Consider the following 21,332-nt stretch of genomic DNA (forward strand, 5'->3'; position numbering starts at 1 on the left):
ATAGGTACGTAGTTGTATTTCATTGTTGTTTTATTTTGTAATTCCCTGATAACATGATGTAGACAATCTTTTTCATATGCTTCTTTGCCATCTGTATATCTTCCTTGGTAAGGTGTCTGCTCAAATTTTTTGTCCATTTTTAAGTTGGGTTGTTTGTTTTCTATCTTTGTTTTTTAATTGAGGTATAATCAACATACTAGTTTTAGGTGTACACATAATAATTCAATACTGTATACATTGCAAAATGATCACCACAATAAGTTTTGAGGAACTTCTACACAATAAGTTTTGAGGAACCTCTAGTAAGTGGCTGCACCAATTTACATTCCCACCAGCAGTGCACAAGGGTTCCTTTTCCTCTACATCCTTGCCAACACTTGTTATTTATTGTCTTTTTGGTAATAACCATTATGACAGATGTGAGGTGATAGCTTATTGTGGTTTTGATTTGTATTTCCCTGATAATTAGTGATGTTGAACATCTTTCCATGTGTCTTTAGGCCATCCATATATCTCCTTTGGAAAAATGTCTATTCAAGTTTTATGTCCATTTAAAAATTGGATTGTTTGGTTTTTTTTTTTTTTTTTTTTTTTGCTCTTGAGTTGTTTGAGTTCTTCTATATTCTGGATATTAGCCCCATATCAGATACATGATTTGTAGATGTTTTCTCTCACTCAGTGGGTTGCCTTTTTATTTTGTTAATGGTTTCCTTTGCTGTGGAGAAGTTTTTAGTTTGTTGTAGTCCCACTTGTTTATTTTTGCTTTTGTTGCCTTTGGTTTTGATGTCAGATCCAAAAGATCACTGTCAGAATCAATGGAGCTTACTGCCTATGTTTTCTTCTAGGATTTTATGGTTTCAGGTCTTACATTCAAGTCTTTAATGCATTTTGAATTAATTTTTGTGTATGGGGTAAGATAGTGATCCAGTTTCATTCTTTTGCATGTGGCTGTCAAGTTTTCCCAACATCATTAATTGAAGAGATTGTCCTTTCCCTATTGTATATTCTTGGCTCCGTTGTCATAAATTAATTGATCATATATATTATTAAGATATTAGTTCTTCCCAATTTGATTTATAGATTCGACACAATCCCAGTCAAAATCCCAGCAAGTTATTTTGTGGATATCAACAAAATGATTCCAAAATTTATATGGAAAAGCAAAAGACCCAGAATAGCCAACACAATATTGAAGGAGAACAGAGTTGGAGGACTGACACTGCTGGACCTCAAGACTTACTATAAAGCTACAGTGATCAAGATAGTGTGCTACTGGCAAAAGGAAAGTCAAATAGATCAATAAGAGACAACAGAGAGCCCAGAAATAGACCCATACAAATACAGTCAACTGACCTTCAACAGAATAGTAAAGGTAACTCAATGGAGAAAGGATAGCCTTTTAAAAAAATGGTGCTGTAACAACTGGACATCCACGTGCAAAAAAATAAATAGACATAAACCTTATACCTTTCACAAAAATTAACTTACAAAAAAAAAAAAAACAAAACATAGGCCTAAATGTAAAACACCTATTCAGTCTCCCTCGCTTGCTGGCAGAGAACATGGAATGCCTCTTCATTTATTTAGATCTTTGATTTCTTTTATCAGAGTTTAATTTTCCTCATATAGATCTTGTTCATATTTTATTAGATTTAGACTAGAGTGTTTCATTTTTTGGTGCCAATTAATGTAAATGGTATTATGTTTTTAATTTCAAGTTCTAATTGTTCACTGCTGGTATATGGGAAAACAATTGATCTTTGCATACTAACCTTGTATCTTGTAATCTTGCTATGATCTTAGGTCCAGGAGGTTTTTAGTTGATTCTTTGGAATTTTCTGCATATAAAATCATATCACCTGTGAACAAAGATAGTTTTATTTCTTCCTCCTCAATCTGAATACCTTTTATTTCTTTTTCTTGTAGCTTTAGCTAGGATAGGACTTGCAGTACCATGCTAAATAGTGGTGAGAGGGGACATTTTTGTCTTGTTCTTGATCTTAAGGGGAAAACATCTAGCTTCTCACCATTAAGTATGCTGTTGGCTGTAAGTTCATTTATACAAGTTCTTTAAACTGAGGAAGTTTCTCTGCATTCATAATTTTCTTAAGACTTTTTATCATTAATGGGTGTTGGATTTTGTCAAATGCTTTTTCTGCTTATATTCATATGATCCTATAATTTTTCTTCTTTAGCCTGTTGACATGGATTATAGTGGTTGGTTTTCAAATGTTGAATCAGAGATATTATTCTGTAGTTTTCCTTTCTTTTAATGTCTTTGCCTGGTTTTGGTATTAGGGTAATGCTGGTCTCATAGGATGAGTTAGGAAATGTTCCCTCTAATTCTGTTTTCTGGATGAGATTGCAGAGAATTGATGTTGTTTCTTAAATGTTTGGTAGAATTCACCAATATGACTTTTTAGGCTGGGTACTTTTATCCTTTTGAAGTCCATAGGATTAGTAGTGATGGCTCCTTTTTCATTTTTGATAGTAGTAATTTGTGTCTTCTCTCTTTTCTTCTTGGTTAGCTCAGCTAGACATTATCAATTGTATTGGTCTTTTCAAAGAACCAGCTTGAAGTGTAGTGTTTTTAGTTACTATTACAGTTTAGAGCCATAAGAAGTCTTGGCTTTGAGTCAGTCTCTAAATTTTTGTCAGTAATTGCTATGCATATGTGTGCACAAAGGCATACATATTAGGAGTCAACACAGAGATATTGTTAGAACTTTTTAGAGACCATAGACTTTTTAAGGCTTTCATTATTAACAGAATGGTTCTATAAACCAATAGTTATTTAAATCTACCAGCATGTTGACTTTGGTAGGTGATAAATAGAGTAATACAGATTTATGTGTCAGGCAGAACAAGTGTGCAGCTGGCTCTGTGTGCTAGCTGTGTGTTCTCGGGCAAGCTGCTTCAGCTCTCTTTAGTTTCATCTCTCTGAGCATGTTAAAATTTATAAAATGCAAGTTCTTATTTTACATATTAGGTGTCTGGTGTGATACATAGTTTGTAGTAGACTGAGCTGCTGTAGCTATTGTACTTCCTCAGTTTAACAACGTCTATTAGACTCATTACAGACTTTCTGGACTTCTTCATGCTCTAGGACATCAGCAAATGATAGGGCTTTCCTCTTGTTCTTTGATTTATGAAGCTGTTTTTCTCCCCATGTAGAGGTTTGGCTGTTGTAAATGGTTGCCTTTTGACTTGTACACTTAAAAATTGAGATACAGAAAGCAATTTGTGGGAAAGCCCTCCAGCTTGGGAAACTGTTTTCTTTATAAACCTTCAAGTCTCTCACTCCGCAGTTGGTAGATGCTACACATAGCATGGTCTTGCTTTTTAGCCAGGTGTCTGCCAAGGTTCTTAGTTATCCAGAGTGCTTATTTTTGGATTGACTCCAAGGACAGGATACTTGGTGCCTTTTGGGAAAGCTAGAAAAGGAATTTGGCAAATAGAGCAGATTTGGGAGGCTGATTAAATACAGATCTCAGTAAAGTCCCTGAGACAGGCCCTGGGATTAAACTACATTTAAACGTATTACAAATAGGGGCAAAGAAAGTGAGAAAACTTGGACTTAGCTAAAACCAACTTTTTGTTGTTGTTGTGAGTTTTTTTTTTTTTTTTAATTTTCCAAAGTAATACACCTTGTTCAGCTATTTTTACTAATGGAAGTTGCAACTAAGTGGCTACGGTGCTTACTAAATTGTGGAGAAATAAATTTAAAAAATTAGTTTAAACAGAAAAGCTTAAGGCAGCAAAATTCAATCTGTCTAACCTGTAAGTATATATTTTCAGAAATAATTGCCTTGTTCCCTTCAAGAACAGAATGTAATTTTTAGAAAGGAAATAATCTGCTTGGAAAAAATCGCCTTGGTTAAACAGAACCACAGCAGAGGGAGGTTACTAATAAAATTGATTCTGAGAAAGGGGTGTTACTTGTGTCCTAGCTCTCTTGGTTCAGGGTAAATGATGGCACTTGGAGAAGTCTTCACCCTGGACTAGATGCCAGGCCCATCAGGGCTTAGCCCAAGGACGGGGATTACTTGCTGCACATCGATCCCCTCAGTGCGCTTGCTTCCTTTGCAAACCTCGCAGACTGAACCTCAACCCCTCTCCTTTCACCTGACCTCACGGTACGGGCAGGTAAGAGGTACCCTACACCAGGATTTACAGACTGACCCGTGAGAAAAATGATTCTGAGCCTTTAGAATCAGGGTATTCATCTGCTGGACTAGATGTTCAAGGCTCTTGGTAGGTCACTTCACTAAGAAAAGTAAGAGGAGAAAGGGCAGGGAAGATGATCAAGGGAGAGAGCTGAGAAAAAGTGTCACATGGGGCAATAGAGAGAATTTATCCTAGTGTGCGGTGTCGTGAACAGAACATTTCACTGGGAGACAGGAGCCTCGGTTCCGGTAGGGCCCAGCCATCTACTAGCTGCCCCTTCTCCTCACTGGGTCTCAGTTTCCTCATCTATAAAATACAGGTTTTGGACAAGATAGTTTTAGGCCCTGGGGATTGAGAGATGAATAAACAAGGCCTCTGCCTTCAAGGAGCTCCTTGTCTGATGAAGGAAACAGGTTTGTTTTAAACAAATAAAGAGAACATAGTATTGTAGATGTTTTAAGTAGAACTCTGTAAAGAAGCACTGTGGATAAAGTTAATTCAGCCTGGAAAGTGAGTTGATATTTCATTGGGTCTTTGAGGGATGTTTGAGATTTCACAGAGATGAAGATGGGGTGAAGCAGAGAACAGCAAGTACAAAGACAGGTGGCATATACCCGGCGCCCAGAGTGTGTATTGAAGCGTGGAGGTTGGTGAGGCCAAAAAGGTAACTGGGGATAGCTTGGTAAGATCCTGATTGCATAACAAGCTGAGAAGTTTTTCCTGTAGGCAGGAGAGAGCCAACGAAAGCTCTTTAGGAGAAAAATCTGACTGGATAAACATTTTGAAAAGTTTTAACAGTAGCAACATTGTAAAGAGTGTATTTTGGTTTTGTCTGTGAAGGAAGAGACTTCAGGCAATCAAGATCACTTTGGAGATTACTTCAGGTGTAAGGCAGTGACTTTGGGAATAGGGAGGAAGGGACAAATTTGTGAATTGTTTCAGGATGTAGAATATCTGGGATTTGGTAACCCGAGGTTGACTCATTCACCTCCCCTAATCTCACAGTCAGTTAAATGAGCAATACATAACCATTTTGTACAATTCCTATAATATCTTCTAAAATCCACCAGCCTTTGAAATCAGTGACCCGTTTGGTCCCCTCCCCTGGGGACTGGTACTGCAGTCATTTGGGCAGGCTTGTTCTTAGCCTCTCTGATTGAAGAGCTCCATTCAGAAGCAAATGGGAGTAATTGATTTTCCTACTCCAGAGGCTGGAGATATCAAAGACCACAGGAGGTTTTTGTTTTTTTTTTTAAAAAGAGGCCAAATCCAGAAATATATCTTCTCCAGAACCTCTTCTTAAAAGAACTCTCGTAAGAATCTTGTAGCTGGAAGCTCATCTCTCTGGAATAGATCTGGCTTTGCTTAAAAAAAAAATAGTGAGAGTATGTGTCATTAAAGAAATTTTTTTTCTGACACTTGTTTAAACAGTAAGGAAGACATTAAGATTGTTACAACAGGAGTATTGAAATAGGTGAGAGAGATCAGGCTTATCTTTGAATACAACAAGGACAAGTGGGGATGTTTGGCCAAGGAGGAGGGTGAGTGGGTCAGTGGATAGAAAATGACTTAATGGAAACATCAAGAGTAGGGGGATTCTTGCTAAACTGACCTAACAGGATTCTTGAAAAAGGCAGGCCAAGGACTTAGCCATCAAAGGTGAAGAACTTGATCAGATATCAAGGGTGGGAGAACTCTTGATAAACTTACTTAACAGAATTCTTGCTAAAACTGGGCTGAGCTGGTCAAAGATAGTATGGGGGACAAAAGTCAAGACCTAGTTTAAAAGAGTACTCTGAGAAGCCTGACTAAAATTTGATCAAGGAGAGTCTTTGTCACCGTGTGTGTGTGTGTGTGTGTGTGTGTGTTTTATCATAAATACATGCCTCACCCCCAGAACCAGTCTTCACACTTTGGTATATAGCCTTTCATATGTTAGTATAGGCTTAGAAAAACACCGTTCTTACAGAAATGAGATCATACTCTACGTACTGTGGTGCAGGTGCATTTCCCACTTCATATATCTTACGTGTTGTTTCATGTCAGCACATATACACTGGTCTCATTCTTTAGAATGCCTTGCCTCACTTTACTGATGCCAAGCCCTTATGTTTTAGATTCTAGTTCAGTTTTTTTTCACATGTATTAGCCCATTTATTCCATAAAACAACCCTCTCAGGGTGAGGATAGGACAAGTGACAACTCCATTTTACATAAAGTTTAGATGATCTACTAGAAATTTTGTAGCTAACTTCATGTGTCAAGTCTGGGATTCACTCACAGGTCAGCTGTATGTGTGAAAAAACATTTAGATCCTTGACACTCAGCTTACAGATTAACCACATTCAGAATACTATTTTTGTTTGTGGTGCTTAGACATTTAGGAAATATATATGATGTATGTAGGACACCTAGAATCTGATAATAAATTTCATTTAAGGTATACATCCCTTTTGCTTTATTATTTTCTATATTGAAATTTTTGGCATTTTAATTTCCTCAGAACAACAAAATAATCATCTTAAATACCTTAAGATAAAGTGAATTCAGTCAGCTTGTAGCTTTCATTATAATGTTGATACTTTTGATAGTTATCTTAAGTGACAAAGTTTGTCAGCTAATTGGATTTCTGGAAATGTTAATAGGAGCCTTTCAGTTAGCTACCTCTATTCAGTTCCCTCTGGGATCTGTTTCCTACCTAGAATATAGTGCCTCTCTCTCAGTACTCTTTATTGATTTCCTATAACCCTGGAGAGAAAGAAAAAAAAGCAGGACAGAATGAATGAGGAGCGAGGAACGTGAAGCAGGGCGGAAATGAAAGTGTATGAGCTGTGGGGAATTCATCTCCATCAGGAGTGAGAAAAATAGCCAGGAGAGAGCTGTTTTCAAGAAGTTGTATATTTTGGAGTTAAATCCAATGTCACCCATTCTAGCTCTGTGACTCTGGGTAAGTTATTCTCCTCCATACTTGTCAGTGTCCTAGGATTCCCTAATAGGGTTATGATGAGAAGTAGTTATTTAATCCTCTTAAAGTATACTTGGCTCATAGTAAACATTTACTATTGGTTATAATTTCCAGGACTTTTGGACTCAAAATTGCAAGAAAAGTGTCTCAAAGTCTGGATGAAGTAAAGTGACCATATAATTTATTGTCCAGGCCAGGATGCTGTTAATAATTATGCTGGGACAACAGATATAAGGCAGGATTTATGGTTTCCCTCAGATGAAGGTATCTTTGCCCCCCAAACATGACTGATTAAGGCATCTTGCCTTCCTTTTCAGCTTAGTTTAGCCTCTGGACTTTGACAAGCCAGGGAGCAAATCATTCTTAAAAGCTCTTTTGCGCACATGCACCCTGCCCACCCCCCACCCCAACCCACCCCACCCCAAAACACACACTCACACTTACTAAACAATAGAAGAAACATTATTTTTTTCTTTCTAGGTAACATGCTACCTTACATATATTTAGAAAAACTGTGCAGTATTTTTTACTCATGAAATAACCTGATAGAGATACTTGAGTTCATATAGTTGCCATAATCTAAACAAATAATTTACCACAGCTTTCTTTAAACAGCTAGGCCCCTTCATGCCTTTAGGTGTAGATTTCACTCACTCTTTGAGCTCTCAGCACGTGCCAGGTACGGTGCCTTCTTGGCAGTGAGGATACAGTGGTAAACATAATATATTTGGGTCTGCCTGGAAGTTGCTTGTGGTCCAGTGAGAAAGACAATCCAATAATGATGGGTGACAAATATAGAGCTCTAGACTCAGATCGCTGAGATCAAGGCAAAGTACAAGGAGCCCTACAAGTACTCAGGAAGTCCTACCTGGCCTGGGAAGGAAAGGAAAGTTACCTGAGGAGGAGAGCTTTGCTTAATGCTGAAGAGGAGTTGAAAAGGCAAGATGGGGAAGAAGCTGGAGGGAGCCTGACCTCCTAGGAAAGAAGACCCAGTATGAGGAATGCAGAAAACTAGGAAGTGTTTGTTTTTAAAAGATCACCTGGCTGCAATTTGATCACACACTCTTCCCTTTGTCTGCAAGCCCTTTCATCCCTTTTTCTTGAGATTGGATGCCATTCATCCAGGCTTCCCCCTGTGTTCCCTAGGCTTTTGCAGTTCTTTTACAGAACATTATCATGTTGCATTATAATATTTATTTCTGTGCCTCAGAGGTACTTTAGGTCAGGGAATTGGTCTTATTTATTGTAAGATACCTAAAAGAGCACGGTGGCTTCTCCCCTTCTCCCCGCTCCCCAGATTTATTTGAGTATTTACTGTGTGCCTGGTACTATGCGCTTTCTGCTTGTGAAGGTGGCACAAGACAGGTGCTGTCCCTGCTATCACGGAGCATGCAGTGTGACAGAAGTCAGAATTTTGAACTCTGGAGACCATTTTCCTTCCGTGCCTTTTTTGCAGTTGTGGAACAGAAACTGTAAATGCCTTAGTGTTAAGAAGCCAGGCTAATGTAAATTGAATCAAATAAAAGATAAGGACCCCTAAAGTCTTAGTGTAAACCATGAGGGAAATATGGCTTGTAAAAATGTGATTTACACATTAGTCCTCGTTAATACATCGTAGTAACAGCAGAGTGTTCCTGTAGTGCTCTCACTTCCTGGTAGTGTACTTGTCAGATTGTCGTGTCCACGTCGTATTGAAGCTCTGTGCTGCTTCATGCCACCGCTCCCATGCCCCTCTCCTGTTATAGGGTTGACAGGGAGGCAGTGCCAGTTCTGCCGAAGAGAGCAGTGATTGAAAACAGCAGTTAGTAGAGTGACTGTAGAAGGTTTCCAACAGTTCCTGCTCACAAGGAACTTGCCTTGCCAGTTTGTGTTTGGGGGTATGTGTGTGTGCAGATTACTGATTAGAAGCAGAAGACAGTTGTCCTTGGCAAGAGAGAGGGGAGAACTCCTTGCTGGCTTCTGGAACAAGGAAGCCATCCTTCCAAGTTTACTGTGTGAGTTGTGTCACCTATGAGGTTAAAATGGGGCGTTGTCTTTCTGCTGTGTTTCTCTCTCATGAGGGAATAAACCCTTCAAAGTCACTGCCTTTCATGTTATATTTGAAACACAAAACACATGGCCACAAAAGCCAAGGTTACCGTCCAGCCTGACATGTAGTCAGAATGATTTCTGCACCGTCCTTACTAGGGGGCCACTTATGCATACCTGAATTCTTTTCGGGGGAAGCAGCCATTTCCAGCTCTTAGTGTTTCCTTCAGATTTTTTATTATTATGCTTATGCTGCTCTTTCTTGATTTTTAAATTTTAGACATCCTCTCTCAGTCTTAGTAATGGAAGAGGAGGGTTTAGCTTTCTTGCATTCTCTTGGTCCACTGCCTCCGCCTTCAGATGTATCACAATTTTTAGTTACATCAGTATCTAATGTTCATGTTTATATAATCATGGCTGTTAAAATATTATTAACCTGCTGAACCAATTAATATACTATAATCCTCTTTTTTTTTCTTATACAGTCCCTTAACTGTCTCTCTCATTGGTTTTCTGAGTTTCCTATGTCTAGCTCACTCTTCATTCCCAAATACCAACCATAATTTTTCAATCCCTAAAAATTAATTTCCCTGTCCCAAGCAGATACATCAGTTGATCTTGTCAGTTTCATTTTCTCTGGCAGATGTCCCCCTGGGGCCCTGCATCCTCCAGCGTTGGTCGAATATTCTTCAGGCTTGCTGCGCAGCTGATTCCCTTTGCCTTTTTTTTTTTTTTTGCCCCATTTCCTGGATGCCTGCCTTCCTCTTTCGTGGTTTGCTCATTTATTTGGTAGAGCATATCCTCCTGTCACTTCCTGATAAAAGGGTGTGTGGGAGGTAAAATTTGAGACTCTTCATATCTAAAAATATCTTTATTCTCTTTTTCATACTTGACTGATTATTTGTCTGCTGTAGAGTTCTAGGTTGGAAATCATTTCACCTTTGAATTTTGAAAGCATTGCTCCTTTGTCTTATGGCTTCCAGAGGCAAAAGCCATGACTTTTTGAAGGTCTTGAAATTATTGAAAATTTTGATGCCACTCAGTCCTTTGTATGTGAACTGTTTTTTTCTCTCTGGAAACTGTTCTTTTTATCCCATATATTCTGAAATTCTACAGTGTACCGTGGGGATGGGTCTTTTTAAAAATTATTCACTGTACTGAGTATAGGATGGACTCTTTCAACTGGAAGTTCATATTCATCAGTTCTAAGAAGATTTCTTAAGTTATTTCTTTGAAAAATTTCTCCTCTCTTCTTTCTCTCTTTTCTCTGAAACTCTTGGTCCTCTAATTTTCTTACCTTTTGTCTTGAATTCCCCATCTCTTTTTTTGGTTCTAGTTTCTGAGAGATTTACCCAACTTTATCATCTAGCTCTTTATATTTTTATTTCTACTATAATTTTTTAATTTCCTAAATCTTTGCACCGATTTTGCCAATTTGTTTTCTAATCCTGTTCTGTATGATAATAGTTTTTTTTCATTGAGGTTTTATTTGATTCCTTGGTTCTGTTCCTTTGAGTCCCTTTACTCTGTTTTGTGCTCTCTCTTTTTATGTTGAACATTTTCCTTAAATGTATGGTGATCTTTAGTTGTCATTTTTATTCAAGAGTGCGACACTAAGAAGCCGATTGAGTGGTCTGTATAGTGGTGGGAGGAACTTGTAAAGGATGGGTCTTATATACTCTGTAGAGGGTGATTGGGCAGGAACCCACCTGCTTTGTTGAGGAATTCCCAAAAGTTAACATCTGTTGAACCTTTCTGTGGAGTCATTTGGTTTCTGCCAGAAAGAATCTTTCAACCTTCTGTCTGGGGTTGAAGGGTAGGGCTGTCAACATTCTGGAAGCCAAGTGGGTGAACAGGGCTGGGATCTCATCCTTCAGGATGTAGACTTTTTTTTTAGGGCCTTTGCTTTCTATACAATGCCTCTTCCTGGCTTCTGCTATTCCTAATGTCCCTGAGTTTAGAGCCTACCTGGTTCAGTTTCTTCACAGAATAAATCCACCTTCTCCTCCCTGGGTGCAGGAGTAATTGCTGGCTGCCCTGATGTGACTGGAGACCTGGTGATCTAATGCCTCTTTATACAGAATTTATATCAAGTCTGCCTTTTCAGCCCCTCCTCATCCCTGATCTCCTGTGCTACCTGGTACCTCGAATCCCTGCATCTTCCCTGGATGTGTGTGTGAATTGGCATACCCTTCTCTGGCTACAGTGATTAACTTTTTCAGCTCTGCTAATTTATCTACTTTTCATTTCCCCCAAAATGTTGACATTTTATGTTCACTGTTACCTTTCTCCTATTCTTTTTCTGCTTGTTTTTACTCTCATTTTAATGGGTTTCAGGAGTGAGGAGAAATCAAAGTTACATGTTCAATTTTTCCCAGTTAACTAGAATTTCTTTGACATTGTTTTGGGTGTTGCTTATCTGATTGTTTCATGTCTAAGTTTTGTCTTTTCCCAAAGATCACAAGCTTCTTTGACAATGGGGATGGTTTCCTGGGCTCCTTGTTATCTCTCCTTTCACCCTCAACAGTTTAATATGTAGAAAACATTTTATAAGGATGTGTCAAATTCATTTGAGTAAGATGAAGTCTTTTTAAAATTAGACTGACTTTGGACAATGTTTCATTGTGTTGGAAAACTGCCAGTCCTTCCTGAGGACCAGAGATAAATCTGCCTTTGCAAGGATAACCAAAAGAGGAAAACAGTGAGGGCCTTTGGCAGAAAAAGGCTGATGAGACAAACTCCTGTTTAGATTTAATGAAGAATTGATGGAGAGCTGCCCAGAACCTCTCTTCCCGCTGAAGTTCATTGCCATTGCTCCCTTGTCACAGGGTCAGTGATGGAGAAGGCCCTTTCCTGACTTGATACTCTTGAGAGTCATTGACTTCCTGAGAACGAGTGTAGGAGGAGACCCACAGAGCTCCAAGTTGTTTATTCTCAACAGTCAAGGTCAAGAGCCTGAATAAATTAGAAGGAACATGCATTAGAAGTCAGGCATGGAATTTTGTTCCAGTTCCACATTAATTAGCTGTATGACAATCAATAAGTCATTTGAACTTCAGTTTTCTTACCTGTAAGATGGAAATCACAGCATGTACTTTCCTACTCTATAATATCATCGTAAGGGTCAAATAAAGGTAACATACATGCATGTGAACATTTGAGCGTTGTCATTTTAAACCAACTGGTGTAAGCATGGCGTTTTAGACTCTGCTAACTACCTATTGACTGGACATCTGCACATGGGAGTCCAGATTCATTTCAGCCTCTACTAATCCAAAACCAAACTCCCTTTGCCTCCTCCCTTTCTCTCCCCTACCTGACTCTACCACAATCACAAAACAAAGCAATACTGGCTTTCCTCCTCAATTTTCTTTCACTGGCCACTGAACTGTTCAAATGCACACCTCTGTCACCCCCACCCTGCCCCATTTAGTCACCAGATCCTGTCTTTTCTGTTGACTCTATCCCTTTCTCTCTGTCCTCCTCACCACAGCCTTCATTCAGGTCCTCACTTCGTGCCTGCATTGCTAACTTCCAGCTTTGCTCCCTGGATCTAGTCACACACTTCTTCCAGTCTGTCATCTACACAGATGCTTAGCATGATGATTTTTTTTTTCCAAATTCTGAAATATTTCAAACCATCTTAACAAGCATGGTGAATAACAGATTCACCATCTAGGTTCCCACTTCCCAGCTGTCAACAGAAGGATTTTTCTGAGACATACATCTGATTAGTCCCTGCTTAAAACTTCAGTGGCATACAGGACCCTTCATGATCTGGCTCTGCCTGCCTCTCCATCCATGCATTCACCATCATGCTCCAGCCGCTCATAATTTCTTGCATTTGCCCCAGTTTGCTGAGACTACTCATGGGACCTTGAATTTGGGTGTTTCCTCTTTGTGTCTTCTGCCTGGCTAATTCCTTCTAAGCTTTAAAGGCTCAGCTCAAGTATCTCCTCTTCTGCAAAGCCTCCCTTATTCCCATTTCCCCATGAGCTACGCTTTACATGCTTCCTTCCCAGAATGCCGCACACTGCATTGTCACTTGTTTACTTGCCTGACTTCTCCCTACTCTCAAGGGTAGAGACTGTGTAGCACTGCAGCGTATGGAAGATAGGGCATTGACATTTATTGAATTGAACTTAATTGGACACTCTGCCAGTCCATTGAGATGTCATTTTTTGTCTGTATAAAGTAAGCAGTTAAGTGACTGGGCAACCACATGAAGTAAGCTTACAGCCAGTGCGGAGCCACTGTAGGATATCATCTGGTCCTGATCCCACAGAACGGTCACAGGTGAAGGTGGGCTGGCCACTTTGGCTCCAACTTATGGTTCTTCTGTCTCTGTGTTTTATGTACAGACATCTCAAATTCTGTATTCTTCCATGTCCCATCGAGAGATTGTTGCCACTTCTAATGGATACTGGGTAGCAGGTTTGTTATACTGAGTGGCGACCGTGTCACACTGGGGTAGTAGGTTGGGAAAAACCGAATGTTAGAAGTTGCAAACTGGTGGTCCTGGGCCAGTTCCTTCCATAGTGCTATGTTCTTGGAAACATGAGGGGTTCCCTTAAAGGGCTTAAAGTATATAGTATGGATGAGCAGCATAAAGAATCCACTGTGCTTCAAGGTCAAATATGATGAATACAGTGGTGAAGGTGCAGTAGATGATTTGGAAAATCTGAGGAGGGTGAGACTAATACCAGCCAGCACAGTGAGAAAAGGTATGTGGATTCAGGGGACCTTTGAGCAGGGCCACTTTCTGTGCTGAACAGCATAAATGTCACAGTGTATTTTCTGCTGTTCTTATTTGATTCATGGAGACTTCACTTTTACCCCATATGTTGGACTGGTTTTTGCTAGATCTGAAGAGTGATATCCAAATTTAAATATGGGTATCAATGGACCTTTTAAATCAAGTAGGAGGAACCCTGAGTCCATTTCACAGACTTAATGTTGATCATCCTAGTTTGGATTTTAGTGTTTATGCCTCTTTCTCATGTTTTGAAGATGTTCCCTCTCTCCTTCAGCATGGACTTTGTATCTCCTGTGTTTTCTTCCACTGGCCTTTAGCCTAGACCCTGGCACAGTAGATACCCCGTGGCCGCTTGCTGAACTGAGCTCACCTCGGTACGTTTGTAAAGCCTGATCCCTGCAGGCAGTGCTCCCTGCTCCTCCAGGCTCTGCAGCCCCATGTCAGGCACGTTCCTCCTCAGGGTTTTTGCATTTGATGCTCTCTGCCTGCCTCCCTCAGGCACCCATACTGTCCATTTCTTCACTTTAATTGGATTGCTGTTCAAAGGTAACCTTCTTAGAGAGGTTATTTCTATGAGTACCTTATTTAAAGTGTTACCCCTGTCCTATTTCATCCCCCATATTTGTTTTATGTGCTTCCTTTGCTCCTCTGTGGCACTTACTGCCACCTGGCATCATATCGTCTCTTTGTTCACTCACTCTCCTTCCCCCTAGAACTGGAGTTCCATTAGGGCAGAGACTTTGTCTTTTCCCATTTGCATCTCCAGCCCCTGGAACAGTGACTGGTGCATAGAGGGCACACTTCACGTATCTGTTGAATAGGCACGTGAGTGACCCCACGAGGGGGACCTCATTTGGCACCTGTCTCACCGTATAGAGTGGGCTGTGTCTGTATGGTCTGTTCTTATTCATCAGTACCTCCAGATCTGGCATGCTACCTGCCATGTATAAATGTGTAACCCATTTTTAAATGAATGAAGAGAGGCCTTGGAGGTAGGATTCCAAAGCCACAGGTTCTCATCAGCCATACTCTTCCTGGTCCCCTCCAGTGTCTTGAGATACCGTCTCAAAACAAGTGATTCTGAGTCACAGAAGGCAAGGTTTGCTGTGCTTCAATGCCATGTCCATACAGATGGGTCGCTGTGACACATCTTCAGCTTCTCAATCCTGTGCTGTTAAACTAGCTCAAGCCAGTTTACTTTTAGTTTCCATGAGCCATTTAAGTCTTAGGGAGACTATCATAGTAGAATTTACAGATGCAGAGATGTTAGAAAGCTTAAGTGACTGATTCAAGGTCACGTAACTGGCAAGTGGCTGAGGCAAGTTTTGAAGTTAGGTTACCTTCAAGGTTAGTCTGAGGGTTTTTTCTGTAGGTCAAGAGCAGCTGTTGCACTTCTGCACAATCTGTTAGGTTAGGCTTTGTTTAGGAATCTCTTGGACCATTTCTGGGTTTTTTTCCTGGTTCTCTGGGTGCACTGTGTTCTGCTTTTGTCCTTCAGTGAGCAGCCCTTTGGTCCTTACTGCTTTAGAAAAACCTAACAGGACAGCTGTGATAGGGAGGAAGACCTAGATTGTAAATAGCTCTTTTCTTGGGCTGCGAAAAAGGAAGAAACTTGTGTGGAGGGGAATATTACTACCATTTTGTCTGAAGCTAAAATTCCAAGCAGGGGTTATAGTTCTCCATTTTTGTTTGCTTTATTTAATGTATTCCCCATTCCCCCAAATTTCTAGATGGACAGTTTAGAGGAAATGCTAATTAGAGAAAAGAAAGGGAAAAGGCTTTACCAGTTGGAACTGTTGCAACTTTATACAGGAAAGTCCTTATCTTTCTTCCTTGTCTTTTGTAATTGTTTTGAGGTATTTTTAGTGCTGGTGTAGGATAGCCAAACTTAATCATCTTTAAACCAGAGACAGTAAAAGTTAGAAAATCAGGGGGGTGGGATGGAGAGAGGGTATAGCTCAGTGGTCAGGCACATGCTTAGCATGCAAGAGGTCCTGGGTTCAATCCCCAGTAAGTACCTCCATTAAAAATAAATAAATATGGGACCTAATTAAACTTACAAGCTTCTGCACAGCAAAGGAAACCATAAGCAAAACAAAACGACAACCTACAGAATGGGAGAAAATATTTGCAAATGATGAAACCAACAAAGGCTTGATCTCCAGAATATATAAGCAGCTCATATGACTTAATAAAAAAAAATCCAATACAAAAATAGGCAGAAGACCTAAACAAGCAATTCTCCAAGGAAGAAATACAAATGATCAATAGGCACATGAAAAAATGCTCAATATCACTAATTATCAGAGAAATGCAAATCAAAACTAAAATGAGGTATCACCTCACACCAGTCAGAATGGCCATCATTCAAAAGCCCACAAATGACAAATGCTGGAGAGGCTGTGGAGAAAGGGGAACCCTCCTACACTGTAGGTGGGAATGCAGTTTGGTGAAGCCACTGTGGAAAACAGTTATGGAGATTCCTCAAAAGACTAGGAATAGACTTACCATATGACCCAGTCATTCCACTCCTGGGCAGATATCCAGAAGGAACCCTACTTCAAAAAGACACCTTCACCCCAGTGTTCATAGCAGCACTATTTACAATAACCAAGACGTGGAAACAGCCTAAATGTCCATTAGCAGATGACTGGATAAAGAAGATGTGATATATTTATGCAATGGAATACTATTCAGCTGTAAAAAACGACAACATAACGCCATTTGCAGCAACATGGATGTTCCTGGAGAATGTCGTTCTAAGTGAAGTAAGCCAGAAGGAGAAAGAAAAATACCATATGAGATCGCTCATATGTGGAATCTTTAAAAAAAAGAAAAAAGAACATAAATACAAAACAGAAACAGACTCAGACATAGAATACAAACTTGTGGTTGCCAAGGGGGAGGGGATGGGAAGGGATAGACTGGGAATTCAAAATTTGTAGATACTGACAGGCATATGTAGAATAGATAAACAAGATTATACAGTATAGCACAGGGAAATATATACAAGATCTTGTGGTAGCTCACAGTGAAAAAAAATGTGACAATTAATATATGTATGTTCCTGTATAACTGAAAAATTGAGCTCTACACTGGAATTTGACACACCATTGTAAAATGACTGTAACTCAACAAAAAATGTTTAATAAACAAACAAACAAACAAACCTATTCCCTCCCCCGCCAAAGAAACCCCCATAACCCCTCTCCAAAAAAAAAGAAAAAAGAGAAAAGTAAATGATGGAGGGCTTGCTCAGTTCTGCCTTTTTGTTACAAGCAAGGATCTTTAAACCTTAGTTTTAAGGTAACTTTGGGACCTGGATGGCGATGATTGAAGAGCTAGCAGGTTCCTGATGGAGCAGTTGGAGCTGACAGACCTGTGCTCCCAACTGCTTTAACTCATATTAGTATTTCCTCTTTCCCAACTCCTGTTGGTTTATTCCGGTCACCTTGCTATTGTGTAGAGCCTTATATGACCACATATTACCTTCATCTTGTCATCAGGTTACACCAAAAAATCCTTGTTTGGCCAGGTGCCAAGAGCACCATAAATGGGAGTTTGAGGTCTGCCACTGATTTGGCTTGTAATTTGGGACAAATAATTTGTTTTTGGATTTTAGTGTCACCTCTCTTATAATAGAATGATGATTTTTTTGTCTTGTGGGGCAATTTGAAGATAAGTATAAAAATTGTACCTTCTAGATTTTCCAAATCTGTTTCACTTTCCATCATTTTATTCATTGTTAAGTGCAAGTATATAATTTTTGTTTTAGGAAATGAGGCACAAATGTAACAAAGAGGTGTAATTGCTTTTAGCTCTTTGTTTGGAAGGTGCTGTAGGAGTCCAAGCCTAGTGGAGGATGGGGAGACCAGGAAGTACCTCGAGCTCCTTACCCTGTCATCTACTTCCTTGACTGACAATGAACAAAAAACCTAGCTCTGAGTATGCATATCCTCTCTTTTCACTTAACATTTATCATAAGGTTTTAAGCATAATACCTACATGTTTATTAAAGTGACTCATAATACATCTATACAACCATTTATTATTAACGTTTTGGGTTTTTTGGTCATCTTTTCCTTGTGCATAGGCTCCTTCCCCTCTTTAAAAAAATTATAAAAACACTACTACATAAATGCATTCTCACTGTAAGTGTTTTAAATAGTGTGGTTGAGTACCGGACAGAACATAAAAGTCCCCCTTCACCATTTTGCAGTGCCCCCTGACACATGCTTCCACAGGTGTGTATGTGTGTGTACTTGTAACACAAGGGCTCATATTTCATATATTATACAATGACTTCTTTTTTTCACTAAGCCATAGCACAACATGTCTTGGGAAATCTTTTCATGTCAGGACACATAGGTCCAACTTGTTTTCTTTTCTTTCATTTGTTGTTGTTAACAGTTATGTAATAATTCATTTTATGGGCGTACCTGATATTTAACTGCCCACCTATTGGTGGACATTAAGTTTTTAGTTTCTACTCTTAGAGTGAAGCAGTTCTGTACAAGTATGTGCCTTTGTGCACATGTGCAAGTGTTTCTGTTGGATAATTGCCTGAAAGTGGAAATGCTAGATCAAAGTGAATGCCTATTTTTGGTTTTGGTGGATGTTGCCAAATTGTCTGCCTAGGGAAATTTGCCTGTTTAAACTCATACCAGTGGTATTTGAGAGTACTTGTTTCCCTGATCTTTACAAACACTTTATAGCGTCATTATTTTCATTTTTTGTCAGTCTGATAGGTGAAAAGTGGTATGTGATTATTTTAACTTGCATTCTTCTAGGTTGTGTTTCTGTAGATCTGACTTTGTCTGATTTCTGCCTTTTAGGAATCTCTCAACATTGCTAGTTACCTGATAACATTTTTTCTTGTTTTCTTAGGCTGAATCAATCAGTCTTGTCTGTCTGTCTATTTTCTATCAACTTTCTGTGGTGTAGGGTGGGATTCTTTTACTTCACAGAATTTTAGACAGGAGATGGAATAAACCTGTGCGCTCAGTCCACTATCCTGATAAATGTGTCTCATATATTTTTCTCTACAATATTTATAGTTTTTTTTTTCTCTTTAGCATGGTATTGTAATTTCTAGTCTGTTTTATCACAAAATGGTATAAATGGTATGTAATAGTCTATGTGTCTATACCTTAGTTATCATAATCATTTCTCTATTGATGGACTTTTGGGCTATTTCCAGAATTTTATCGTTACAAATAATGCTGCTTCTAACATCTGAATATGAAGGCTCTGGGCCCAGATGGTTTTACTGGTGATTCTTTATAATTTTAGTGCTCTATATCAGTGATTCCTGAATATGGAATTAGGTAGTTAGCTGCCCAGGTGATCTGTTACTTAAACCTAACACTGATACCACCCCAAGAACAATAGCACAAAAAGCAAAAACTTTAGATCAGCCTCACTTATTAATGCAGGTGTGAAAATCCTAAGTAAAATTCTGTCAAGTAGAATTCATTGACATGGCCATAGTGGATAATGGGGAGATAAGGCTTATTCCAGGAATGAAAGAATGGCTCAATGTTAAGGAAGCTATTGGTAACATTTAGTAGGTTTGGTATGGAAAACTATGATTTTATCCATAAATGCAAAAAATGTATTTAAACAGTATTTCTAATACGTTTTAAAATAAATATTACAGAGTGTCTGCCTCAGACTGCCAGCAACATTTGAGTCATTCTCATCAAAGCAAGGACAAAACAAGGCTGGCTCTACTACTGATCTTAGAAGCTCTGGCCAGTGTAGTAAGGTATGATACAGAAATCAGAATTAAGGCTTTGAGGATTAAATGAGTTGACATTTCAGTGTTCCTAGTATGGTGTTTCTGCTTCGAGTAAGGCACTCAAATGATAGATTCTGTTGTTATTCTTTTCTTAATGATAAGACATATTCACAAAGGAAAAACAAAATTGTTTCTTGCATCTTAACACCTGTATCCTGGTGCTTTTATGAATGTGGGTTCTTTGATCCTAGTTGAATCGCCCTGGTTATCTGGTCTATGTTGAGGTTTCTCTTAAGCCTTCGGTCACCAGCATTAGAAGTGGATGCTCAGTATATATAATTGGCTGAGTGGTTTGGTTCAGTGTTATTTTTGATGACCTTTCAGTGAGCTGACCTTACAGTCCTAGAAGTATTCAGAAGCATGAGTCTCAGACTGAATGAATAATGCAGTTACCAGTGAGGAGAAGGGTGCAGAAAAACAAGCTATGAAATGATAATGTCTTGACACTTGACTCCTTGTTCAGCAAACCATTGTGTGCCCACAGTGCTGTGCATTTCTGTAGTGAATAGCTGCTGTCCTTTAGCAGGAGACATGTGGAAGTAACCAGTTTGCTTAAACACCACACAGAATTCTTTTCCAAGTAGCTGGCTGTCTCAAAATTTGGTTTGTGACTTCAGTATTTTTTTTTTCTCTATAGCATCTGGAGAGGGCCAAATGTGAACTGTGTTGACAGTACTGGGTATACACCTCTGCACCATGCTGCTTTGAATGGCCATAAGTAAGTATTAATGTGCTACATTCCTGCCCCACTCTTCAGAACCCAGGCCTTTGGGTTGCCTTTTTTTTTTTTTTGCTTCTTGTAAAGGTATACTAAGCAGGGATGCTGAAGAACAGAGAAAAAATAAACTTAGTCTATCCAGAATGCTTGAGTTTCTCTTTAGTGTATAATTTAAATGTCCTTCCCCACCCCAGCCGCAAAAAACCTTTAACCAAAGGTTAAGTTTTACCTTTTCTTTTGCTTGTTCTTCTCCCCTCTGAAGTGGGGCAGTGCCATGCAGTGATCTGAATATGAAGATCATATTTGGGGTGGCCAGATTGTAAAGGGGCTGGATAATCTAGTAGGTAACCAGGCCCTTTATAAACTGAAATTGGATCGAGCAGTCATGAGAAACTTTCTTTCTGTTAAAGTAGCTATTTATTTCTATTTGCCACTCTTTCCTCATAAAATTAACCTTGTAAACCACAAGAACCATTATAAGGGGAAAAATATATAAATCATATGGCCTATCTAATTCTCTTAAGCACAGAGAGATTTTTAGGATTTGGGTGGGATTTGCAGGGAAAGTTTTCTGGAGAAGGTGTGCTTTGGCGGAGGGTTGAGAGAAGACGCAGGTTTAAAGGATTCGGCAGCCCAGTGAGGGTGCTGCCTTTCAAATGAGGGCGCTGCCCTTCAAGTGAGGGAGACTGTGACGGCTCAGAGAAGCAGGCAGAGCCATGGAGTGCAGTGGGTGGATTTGCCAGTGAAGGATGGGAACCAGAGTGTAACAGAATAGAGGGTGTTAAGGAGGGTTTGAGGCATAATAATAAAGGAGATAAGCAGTAGAAGTTTAGTTTTTATGAAGAAAGATGATTGGAACCACTTAGATTTTTCTGAGCAGGGAGCAGGGCCCTCACTA

The 21,332-nt window shown here is 39.4% G+C and overlaps 1 protein-coding gene across 1 annotated transcript in view; it reads left to right on the forward strand.

Annotated features, from left to right (window-relative positions):
• The window catches only part of ANKS1A (ankyrin repeat and sterile alpha motif domain containing 1A), a 176,518-nt gene that overhangs the window by 50,600 nt on the left and 104,586 nt on the right, over positions 1-21,332 (forward strand). The window contains 1 exon segment of the mRNA XM_032462880.1: positions 20,354-20,434. Within this exon segment, the coding sequence (XP_032318771.1) occupies positions 20,354-20,434 (81 nt within the window).

The sequence above is a fragment of the Camelus ferus genome, chromosome 20 (genome assembly GCF_009834535.1).
Source record: "Camelus ferus isolate YT-003-E chromosome 20, BCGSAC_Cfer_1.0, whole genome shotgun sequence".
Lineage (NCBI taxonomy): Eukaryota > Metazoa > Chordata > Mammalia > Artiodactyla > Camelidae > Camelus > Camelus ferus.